At 46.4% G+C, this 11,668-nt stretch overlaps 2 protein-coding genes across 2 annotated transcripts in view; both read right to left on the reverse strand.

Moving 5' to 3' along the window:
- ABL1 (ABL proto-oncogene 1, non-receptor tyrosine kinase) overlaps positions 1 to 10,631 on the reverse strand; it is a 171,710-nt gene extending 161,079 nt beyond the window's left edge. Inside the window, exon 1 of the mRNA XM_003822377.6 lies at positions 9,202 to 10,631. Coding sequence (XP_003822425.2) covers positions 9,202 to 9,337 — 136 coding nt within the window. The 5' untranslated portion in view covers positions 9,338 to 10,631. The remainder of the gene's footprint in view (positions 1 to 9,201) is intronic.
- On the reverse strand, positions 9,933 to 10,031 carry LOC129398729 (uncharacterized). The gene has a single exon (XM_055117573.1). It carries the CDS (start codon positions 10,029 to 10,031, stop codon positions 9,933 to 9,935), a length of 99 nt encoding a protein of 32 aa, XP_054973548.1.
- Positions 10,632 to 11,668: the final 1,037 nt, after the last annotated feature.

Here is an 11,668-nt window from a genome sequence, read left to right on the forward strand (position 1 = left end):
ATGGTTTCAGAAGGGAGGGGGGACTGGAAGAGAGTGTTGAAAGGTTAAGCACGTTTGTTTTTTGTTTGTTTGTTTGTTTTTTACTTTTAAAGGATAGGGTCTTGCTTTATCACACAGGCTGGAGTACAATGATATGATCACAGTTTGCTTCAGCCTCGAACTCCTGGACTCAAGTAATCCTTCTGCCTCAGCCTCCCAAGTAGCTAGACAAGCACATGACATTACTATGCCTAGCTAACTTTTTTATTTTTAGTACTAATAGGGTGTTGCTATGTTGCCCAGGCCACTCTCTCAAACTCCTGGTCTCAGAGGACCGTCCCACCTTGGGTTCCCAAAGTGCTGGGATTACAGGTGTGAGCCACTGCACCTGGCCAGCAGGTAGGATCTGAACACACAGGGGAGTGACATCAGGGGCACAACTACCAAAAAGGCAGGGACGAACACAGCAAGGAGTCAGGGAACTGCAGAGGCACAGGGCAGAGAAGGCCTTCGGGAGACCTCCTCTTACTGAAGCCCATCCTCAGTAGCCATTTTAATCTTTTTACCCCCTAGTCACAGAAAATATGCCCGACACATTCCTATGGGTTTAATTCCCAGCTAAATCATGTTAACACATCCCTCTCCCTCCCATTCAAAAAATGCTTCTATTTGCAACACACTTCACAACACATCAGTGTGTTCACACCTGGAGATCTGAAGCACAAGCACGGTTCTGTCCTTAACTGATACAACATGATTTCACATTTTTTCCCACTTTCATTTTCTTTGACAACATGCTTCATTTAAATGAAGTAAAACTCTTTTGGTCAAATCATCTTTGATCATCTTTCTTTACTTACCCCACAATTGAAACTTCTGTTTTCTTCTATATTACAAATTTCTTAAAATGGGTAGTAAGGGTTCATGAAAAATAAGAAGGCCATACAAAATGTATTAGACTACTGGAAACAACTGAATGCTTATAAAAAATGTACATACATGGCCAGGCGCGACGGCTCACCTGTATGATCCCATTGCTTTGGGAGGCTAAGGCAAGAGGATCACTGGAGCCCAGGAGTTCAAGGCTGCAGTGAGCTATGACTGTGCCACTATACTCCAGCCTGGGTGACAAAGCAAGACCCTGTCTCTAAAATAAAGTACATACCTCCAATTTTGCATTTTCACAGTCCACGTGCCACAATCCAATCCCTAGCATTAAGTAGATGGATATAATCTTTCCAAATAACCTTTTTTTTTTTTTTGAGATGGAGTCTCGCTCTGTTGCCCAGGCTGGAGTGCAGTGGTGTGATCTTGGCTCACTGCAATCTCTGCCTCCCAGGTTCAAGCGATTCTCCTGCCTCAGCCTCCTGAGTAGCTGGGATTACAGGCGCATGCCACCATGCCCTGCTAATTTTTGTATTTTTAGTAGAGATGGGGTTTCACCATGTTGGTCAGGCTGGTCTCGAACTCCTGACTTCAGGTGATCCACCCGCCTCAGCCTCCCAAAGTGCTGGGATTACAGGCGTGAGCCACCACGCCCAGCCTGTCCAAATAACCTCTTTGAGAATCTGATAGCCAGGCACGGTGGCTCACGCCTGAAATCCCAGCACTTTGGGAGGTCGAGCCAGGTAGATCATGAGGTCACGAGATCAAAACCATCCTGGCTAACAGGGTGAAACCCCGTCTCTACTAAAAATACAAAAAATTAGGCTGAGGCAAGAAAGATAATCGCTTGAACTTGGGAGGTGGAGGTTGCAATGAGCTGAGATTGTGCCACTGCACTCCAGTCTGGGCAACAGAGCAAGGTTCTGTCTCAAAAAAAAAAAAAAAAAAGAACCTGACAAATTTAACTTTAATGCCTATAGGATCCAATAATTGCACTTCCTCCCACCTTCTAATGTATACAGATACTTAGTATAATTTTATTTTATTTTATTTTGAGACAGGGTCTCACTCTGTCACCCAGATTGGAGTGCAATAGCACCATCACAGCTCACTGCAGCCTTGGCTTCCCAGGCTCAGGTGATTCTCCCACTTTAGCCTCTTCAGTAGCTGGGATTACAGGCGCGTACCACCACGCCCAGCTAATTTTTTGTACTGTTAGTAGAGATGGGGTTTCGCCATGTTGCCCAGGCTGGTCTTGAATTCCTGGGCTCAAGTGATCCATCTGCCTTGGCCTCCCAAAGTGCTGGGATTACAGGCATGAGCCACCGCACCTGGCCTTAGTATAATTTTAAGAGTAATGAGAAGTACAGTGGTTGTTTTGTTTTTTTGAGACAGAGCCTTGCTCTGTCACCCAGGCTGGAGTGCGGTGGCATGATCTTGGCTCACTGCAACCTCTGCTTCCCAGGTTCACGTGATCCCTCTGCCTCAGCCTCCCATGTAGGTGGGACTATAGGTGTGTGCCACCATGCCGACTAATTTTTGTATTTTTAGTAGAGACGAGGTTTCACCATGTTGGCCAGGGTGGTCTCGAACTCCTGACCTCAAGTTATCCGCCCGCCTTGGCCTCCTAAAGTGCTGGGATTACAGGCATGAGTCACAGCGCCCAGCCTACGGTGTTGATTTATCAAGTTTCTATTATTTTAAATAAAGTTTTGAGAACCATAAGTGGTTTTAACTGATAGTAAATATTTTTTTTTCTTGAGACAGGGTCTTGCTCTGTTGCCCAGGCTGGAGTGCAGTGGCGCAATCACAGCTTACCACTGCAGCCTCGACCTCCATTTCAATAAAAGGCAACTCTATTCTTCCAGTTATTCAGTTCAAAAACCTGAGAGTCACACTTGGCCCCTCTCACACCCCCATATCCCACATCTAATCCGAGAGCAAATCTTGTCGGTTCTGACCCTCCACCCAGTGCCACCACTTTGGTCCAAGCATCATCACTCTTATCTGGCTCCGTGCAATCAATGCCCCCGTGGAATCCCTGCTCCCTTGTCCTCCTTCAGATCATAGCAGCCAGAGAGATTCTATTTCATACTGAAACATACATCAGATAGTATAGTCCCCTCGGAAAATTCTCCAAGGCCTTCCCACATCATATGAATCAAAGTCAAAATCCTTGAAATGGGCCAATAAGGCCACCCTCTCCTTCAGCCATTCTCTTCCCACCCTCCATTTTACCTCCTGCATCTCTCCTTTTGCTCTTTGCTCTGGTGCAGTGGCCTCTAGGCTGCTCCTTGAAACTAGCAAGCTCTGCCTCAGGTTTCTGCATCCTGGTTCCCTCGGCCTGAAATTCTTTCACATATTTCAACAGGGCCTGCTGCTCATCTTCCTCCTTCGGGTCTTTAATCAAATGCCGCCCTCTCAGTCAGGCCTCTCTAGCCACCCTAACTAAAATTACACCTCCTACCCCATTCCCTGTCCCCTTCTCTATGTTATTCTTCTCCTCAGCACATATCACTAACATATCTGTATTTTATTTACTTAGCTTATTTATGATGTGTCTCCTCCCACTAGAATGTAAGTTCTAGGAGGGCAGGGATTGTTTTGTTTACAAATATATCATCAGTGACTACAACACGACCTGTCATAGTCTGTGCTCAATAAAATAAATGTTTGTTGAAGGAAGAAGGAAACACTAAGGAAAAAGTTGACTACTAAGTGCTTTCAATTGTTGTACCAACTCTCCCAAAAGTGAATTTTCTTAGTCAAGCCACAGAAATTTGAAAGGAACATATGGTGCATGAAATATTTAATAACATGGTTTCCTCTTTTCCCTTGTAAATATGACTAGCCCTTTGACCCTGAATGATTCTGGCAAAAAGTTGCCATCTGCCCACTCTTTCAGATTCACCATCAACAACAACACCAATGCTATTCTTGGCTTCCAGATCCATGTCTGCTCCAACACCGTACATTTCTGAATTCAAGTTTTTCAATCTAACCTACATGGATATTAACCAACTCTAGAAAGATCAGCCTATGAAAGATCGCAAACAATCTGTAACACAAAATAACATGATATTCCCTTAGAAAAATACCCAGGGTCCCAAGAAATTGGTTTGTCTTCAGACACAACTTAAGCAAATTCTTTCATAAAAAGGGATCTGAAAAAAGTGACAGGTTGGGCTGTCATCAATTCAGTTTTTATTTTTATTTATTTATTTATTTTGAGATGGAGTCTCACTCTGTCGCCCAGGCTGGGAGTGCAGTGGCGTGCAATCTCAGTTCGTTGCAACCTCCACCTCCCGGGTCTAAGCAACTCTCCTGTCTCAGCCTCCTGAGTAGCTGGGACTACAGGCACCTGCCACCACGCCCAGCTAATTTTTGTATTTTTAGTAGAGACAGGGTTTTACCTTCTTGGTCAAGCTGGTCTCAAACTCCTGACCTCAGGTGATCCACATGTGTCAACCTCCCAAAGTGCTGGGATTATAGGCATAAGCCACCGTGCCTGGCCTCAGTTTTTAAATCTTCGAATTTTTCGTATTATAAGATAACCCAAGTTTGTTGTAAAAAGACACTTGGAACATCACACAAACCAAAAAGAGAAAGTTTTCTCCGATTCCACCTAAAGTGCAAGTCCCTAGAGATAAAAATTTCGGTGTAAAATCCTTCCATACTTTTTTTTCCTGGACATACACAAATAAACAGATATTTTTGTTTTACAAAAATGGGGCCATACCATAAATAATGATTTTCAAATTGCTTTTTTTCTACTCACCACAACACAGACATCATTCAGTGTTAGTACTTCAGCAACAAACATCCCTATGTGCCTTCGTGATAGACTTTCCATAGCAACAGTTCTCAAACTTTGTTTTGAGATGGGGTCTTGCTCTGTTACCCAGGCTGCAGTGCAGTGGCGTGATCATGGCTCACTGCAGCATTGGCCTCCCGAGCTCAAGTGACCCTCCCACCTCAGCCACTCAAGTAGCTGGGAACACAGGTGTGATAACACGTCTGGCTAATTTCTTTTGTTCTTGTTGTAGAGACAGGGTCTTCTTATGTTGCCCAGGCTGATCTTGAACTCCTGGGCTCAAGCAATCCACCTGCCTTCGGCCTCCCAAAGTGTGAAATTACAGGCATAAGCCACAGTGCCTGGCCTCAAACTTTTTAATCTCAGGCCCTTGTCACACTCTTGAAAAATAACTGAAGGCCCCTAAGAGGCTTAGTCTGTGTAGGTTATCTCATCAATAGTTACCACATTAGAAATGAATACTGAAATTTAAAAACATAATTATTCATTTAAAAACAAATATTTTTATTACTGGAAAATAACTGTTTTCTCCCCCCAAAACAGACTTTCTAGATAACTGTAGATATTGTTCTTTGATGCTACATCAAAACATGGTAAATGGTAGTTTCTTTTTTTTTTTTTTTTTTTTTTTGAGACAGAGTCTCATTCTGTTACCCAGGCTGAAGTGCAGTGGCGCGATCTCAGGTCACTGCAACCTCTTCCCCCAGGGCTCAAGATATTCTCCTGCCTCAGCCTCCTGAGTAGCTGAGATTACAGGTGCATGCCACCACGCCCATCTAATTTTTGTATTTTTAGTACAGACGGGGTTTCACCACGTTGGCCAGGCCAGTTTGGAACTACTGACCTCAAGTGATCCGCCTGCCTCATCCTCCCAAAGTGCTGGGATTACAGGCGTGAGCCACCACGCCCAGCCAGGAATATCTTTCTTTCTTTTTTTTTTTTTTTTTTTTGAGACAGAGTTTCGCTCTTGTTGCCTAGGCTGGAGTGCAATGGCGCGATCTCATCTCAATGCAACCTCCGCTCCAGGGTTCAAGCAATTCTCCTGCCTCAGCCTCCTGAGTAGCTGGGATTAGAGGCATGTGCCACCACGCCCGGCTAATTTTTTACTTTTAGTAGAGACGGGGTTTCTCCATGTTAGTCAGCCTGGTCCTGAACTCCCGACCTCAGGTGATCTGCCCACTTCGGCCTCCCAAAGTGCTGGGATTACAGGCGTGAGCCACTGTGCCCGGCCTAGCCAGGAATTTCTTAAAGGCTGGCTGCCTTTAAGAAACTCTACCAATGAACTGTATTCTTTTTTTTTTTTTTTACCCCCCAGAGACACGGTCTCCCTCTATTGCCCAAATTGGAATGCAGTGCTGTGTTCATGGCTCACCGCAGCCTCGATTCTTTGGCTCCAGTGGGAGCTTGGCTAATTTTTTAAATTTCTGTAGAGGTAAGATCTCACCAGATTGCACAGCTGGTTTCGAACTCCCGACCTCAGGTGATCCACCTGCCTCGGCCTCCCAAAGTGCTGGGATTACAGGCACGAGCCACAGCACCTGGCCTCCATTTTGCACTTTGAATGGATCTTTAACCTGTGCATGATTTTATATCATGCATTGATCATTTAGAAAATAATGGTTTGGCTGGGCACAGTGGCTCACACCTGTAATCCCAGCATTTTGGGAGGCTGAGGTGGCCAGATCATCTTCTGAGGTGATCAGAAGTCAGGAGTTCAAGACCAGCCTGGCTAACATGGTGAAACTCCATCTCTACTAAAAATACAAAAATTATTCACTTGTGGTGGTGCATGCCTGTAATCCCAGCTACTCAGGAGGCTGAGGCACGAGAATTGCTTAAACCTGGGAGGTGGAGGTTGTAGTGAGCCGAGATCATGCCACTACACTCCAGCCTAGACAACACAGCAAGACTCTGTCGCAAAAACAAACAAAAAAGAAAATATTGATTTACTGATTTATGTAGATCTTCCAAATAATACATTTCATTATAAGATATTAAAATATGGCATCTGTAAATATTACCACCAATCTCTATATCACAGAGGCAGATAAAAATTCTCCATTAGCCAGGCATGGTGGTGCACACCTGTAATCCCAGCTACTTGGGAGGCTGAGGCAGGAGAATCGCTTGAACCCGGGAGGCAGAGGTTGCAGTGAGCCGAGATTGCACCACCGCACTCCAGCCCGGGCGACAAGAGCGAAACTCTACCCCGAAGAGGAAAAAAAAAAATTCTCCAAAATCCTAATTTTCACTGGAAAGCTAAAATTTCATCATTGGCAACAAACGCTACCTGTTGTTTTCTTTGAAAGATTCCTTCATACACTTTTTAGTCTGAATAACCATAGTTTGTCATAGTTTCAAGTAAAAATGGCAGTCCATGAAAAAAGTGGCTAGTTCAGTTTGCAACCCAATCAATCACCAAAGTGCTTTTCCTGGAGATAATCATTATACTTTACTGTACAGAAGTGCTTGATGCATACCCCCCCTTTTAACCCACAGAATATTAAGAAGACATACACAAGGGTCAAAATGTAATAAAATTAATAATTTTTGCTGCTTCATCAAGGTATTTTCCAGTGAAAACTAGCCAGGCGCAGTGGCTCACTCCTGTAATCCCAGCACTTTGGGAGGCCAAGGTGGGTGGATCACCTGAGGTCAAGAGTTCAGGACCAGCCTGGCCAACATGGCGAAACCCCGTCTCTACTAAAAAATACAAAAATTAGCCGGGCGTCAGTGACGCGTGCCTGTAGTCCCACCTACTTGGGAGGCTGAGGCAGGAGAATCGCTTGAACCCAGGAGGCAGAGGTTACAGTGAGCCGAGATCACGACACTGCACTCCTGCACTCCAGCCTGGGTGACACACGGAGACTCTGACTCAAAAAAAAAAAAAAAAAAAAAGGACATTTTTCAGTGAAAAGTGGATATATATGTGTGTGTGTGTGTGTGTGTGTATATATATTTAGTTTGTTTGTTTAACTGTGAGTGCACGTCATGAAGAATGCAATGACTACAAGTATAGTTAGGTGCCACAACCCTGATTCATGCTAAGACACCTGCTTTACTTTTGTACCATTACTGCAAACGTCAACACAGCAAAAGAGACAAGACCTTGGTACTCTATTAACAAGAAAATAGTTTTAGCCTCTCAACCCCTGAAGAGATATCAGGGACACACAGGGAACTACACTGCTTTCTCTACTAGCTTCCCAGAATGGGATTACTGGGTCATTGGCACGTACATTTCAAATTCTGGTAAGTTCCGCCAAAGCTCTCCAAAAAGTCTGTTCCAATTTTCACTATGTAAGGTGCATGATCATCACTAGTTAAAATGTAAATAATTCACTTTTTAAATCCTGAATTTGGGAACCATCATAACAACACATTACCATATTTGCCTGCCTAAAAACAAAGCTAAAATAGAACTAATGTTTCAAGGCAAAGTAAAATCCAAGCACCCGGATTTATTTAGATGAAGTGAATATTTTCCTGTAAGAAAGTAAAACTTCAGCTGTCAAATGCAAGTTCATCCAACAGAAGCCTTTGTTGACTGCAGTCACCCAATGTTGAGGTATTTCTGAATGAATTTCAAAGTATAAGCCACTGGCACACTTCATACGTTTGCTTATAGGATAGGTGGGCTCAACTGATTTTTTAATATAAAGGACACAATCCAAAAAATGTCAGGCTGCAACAGTACAAACAGTAACCCTAATTAACTGGTTATAGACATCAGTGTAAGCCGACCCTTAGCTTTAACTTCGCACAGAATTACTGGACATGAACAACATAAAATGTACGGGCAGCATTCAAATGCCAAATATGTTCATAAAAATGTCACAGATAACCTTTATTGGCCCAAATATCATTCTAAACAGGGAGAAGACAGGATGAAAGCTTCATCAACGAGGAAGAGATTACTCCTTATGGAAGGTAAGACAGAAGCTGTCTATCTAAAATTCACAAGGAATGCTGCTTCCCCACTTGATTTTTCCCACATGGCTCCAAAGTGAGTATTTTCAAGTCCTACTTACGAAGGAAAAGGTCAAGGATATTAGCGTCAACCAGTATCCATGATTCTTAACTTTCTCAGGAACACAAACCACTTTGAGAATATGATAAAAGCTCTCTGTAGACAAAGCAGTAAAGAATCCATGCTTGTCAGAAGAGCCCACGACTTCGGTTAGAGCAGAATCATAGAACCAGGGATCCTAAGAAACCACTGAAGTCCAGCCCCTCAGGAAACTAAAGCCCTGGAACAGTAAAGTGGCTTGTCCAAGGTCAACAGTGAATTAGCAGAGGAATCAGGCAAGAAATAAGCAACTCAAATAGATTCTGAATAAAGCCGAAGTCACGAAGTAACTTTTTCTTATACAAAGAAAGTTCCACTAAGAGATAACTACAGTAACAAATTTATTAAGTGGAACTGGAAGGAACTGTCGCAAGTACTGTTGTTCAAAGTTCCTTGAAGGCCTAAGATGAATGCATGAGGAAAACCATGAGCAGAAATTTTGAAAAGCACTCACCATGTTCCACAAAAACATTGCAGTGTGGACCCCCATGCCTCGATGATTCCTTCTTCCCTGCTCCTTTGATAAAATGCAGGGCAGGCAAGCTTGGCCTTCTTTGGTCCCCAAGAACTTTTCCAGGCTGCTGCCCCATAAAGTAATAATAGGTACCCCTTTCCAGAAGAGGGTTCAAGATCTTCCAGAACGGTCAGCGAGCGTAGAGGGAAATGGCATATACGTGGGATTTCACATTCGCTGCATCTCCACAAGTCAGCAATTGAAGTCAATCACAGAAAGGCATCTTCCATAACAAAAGGAAGCACTTTTTTTAGGTTGACACTCGCAAGCAGGAGTTCCAATTATTTTCGCAGTTATCAATTTCATGTAATTGCAATGTTACCCAAAAGTTTCTTGATTTTTTTTAAACGGGCTGAATAACAATTTCTTTTCAAGAAGAAAAACCTAAACAGAAATATTCACAGGGGATGCCGAAAAGGGTCAATAATGCTAGTCATTTCAATTCTCACACATAAAGGAAACGCTGATGGTCTTTGGCTACTCCTCCAGAACTTTTCCTGTGGAAGTCACCAACCCCCTATCTTAGCTTCTTCATCTTCCAACAAATTTCCTGCCGAACTAGTGGCCGCTCTCGCTTCTCTGCTTTGCTCTCCGGAAAAGGACACGGGTCACCCAGATTTCAGCGAGTTTGCCCTCGACTCTGACGAAAAGGAATGCATTGCCAGCAACTTTTAAGTCCGCTTTTTAAAAGGCCTGTGGAACCAATCCAGACTTTTCCTTTGCATTAAAGTTTTTGGCTGAGCTGAGACTAAGGGGGCCGTAGGTGACATTGGAAGAAGTCAGGGCATTAGAGGCTCGCGGGAGCCACCTTGGGGGAAGGGGAGACCCCTTGACAGCAAGGGAGGGATTTGAATGGGAGGCTCCGTGGCCAAAGTTGGGGCCGGGATCCGGAATAAGGGGCAGCTTGGGGCTGAGGGAAGCTGCCGGGGCGCGGCACGGGCAGCTTACTCCGGGGCGACGCTCTTCCACGCCTCAGAAAACGGGGTGTCCCAAGCTGGGGGAAACAGACCACCCGCAGTGTCCCAAAGCCGGGGCGGGGCTGTAAGGGACGAAAGACTCTCGCGGCCCAGACAGCGGAAGGCGGGCCCCGTGTAGAGGAGGCCCGGCCGCCTCAGCTGCCCCAAGCCCGGGGGTCTCTGCCCGAGACACCCCCTCCCCCGGCCCCGGACGCTGACACCACCACCGCCCTCAGGCAGTCACATCTCCCGAGCTCCGCCGAGGGACCCAGCCGCCCCCCGCCGGTAGGGGCCGTGGACAGCGGAGGGGCTCCTCAGCCGCAGGACCCGGGAACCGGCTCCGGCTCCAGCGCTGCTCAGGCACAGACACCAAACCCCGCGGCCGCCATGATGGATTACGAGCCGCTCCACAACGAGGCCAGGCCCCGCCCTCGGCCCCGCCCACGGCGACGTCCGGAGCCCGCCTCGAGGGGACCCGGATGCCCCAAGAGCCGCTTTCCCGGGACACTGCCGCGCCTCCCGGCTCTGGTCCCACTGCCTGCGAAAGCCCGGCCCGGCACGACCTTTTAAATGTGGCTTCTCTGAGCGCAAGGTGAGTGGTGAGGAAGCACCCGCCTCCTCTGTATTGCCATTGGCCTCCGAGAATCCGGGTCAGGCCTCTTTCCTCCGTCCCATTGGCCGGTGGGAGCAGTAGGGCTGGATCTCCCAGCCAACCGTGTTCGGCGCAGTCCGCGGTGCGTGCCGGGAGTTGTGGTCCCACGGCACGCGCCCGAGTCCGCCCGCACCAAGACTCCTGGCCCGGGCCCCGACTGCTGGGGCTCGGCCCCGCCCTCCTGGGACCTGGTAGACTCTTGCCGGCCTAGCGAAGGCCGGACCGCGTCTCCCCGGCGCGAGTAGTGAGACCTGGAAGAGCCAAAGCGAGGGAAAAATTGCGGATTGGATTTTCCTGGAAGCGGAGTCGGATAACTTCCTTCAGTCTCTAAGGGAGAAAATTTGGCTCGCTCCTAGAAACCAAGGTTTCTGATGCCTTTCAACCCCTTTACCCTCCAAAAAGCATAAATATTAGAACTAGCGGGCCGGGCGCGGTGGCTCACGCCGGTAATCCCAGCACTTTGGGAGGCCGAGACGGGCGGATCACCTGAGGTCGGGAGTTCGAGACCAGCCTGACCAACATGGAGAAACCCCGTCTCTACTAAAAATACAAAATTAGCTAAGCGTGGTGGCACATGCCTGTAATCCCAGCTACTCAGGACGTTGAGGCAGGAGACTCGCTTGAACCCGGGAGGTAGAGGTTGCGGTGAGCCGAGATCGCACCATTGCACTCTAGCCTGGGCAACAAGAGCGAAACTCCGTCTCAAAAAGAAAAAGAAAAAAAAACTAGCGAAGAAATATACAGACATAGGGAAAACATCCGACATGTTGCTAACGAATTCAACTGTTTCTTTGGGCAT

This window comes from Pan paniscus, chromosome 11, assembly GCF_029289425.2.
Source record: "Pan paniscus chromosome 11, NHGRI_mPanPan1-v2.0_pri, whole genome shotgun sequence".
In the NCBI taxonomy this organism is placed as follows: domain Eukaryota; kingdom Metazoa; phylum Chordata; class Mammalia; order Primates; family Hominidae; genus Pan; species Pan paniscus.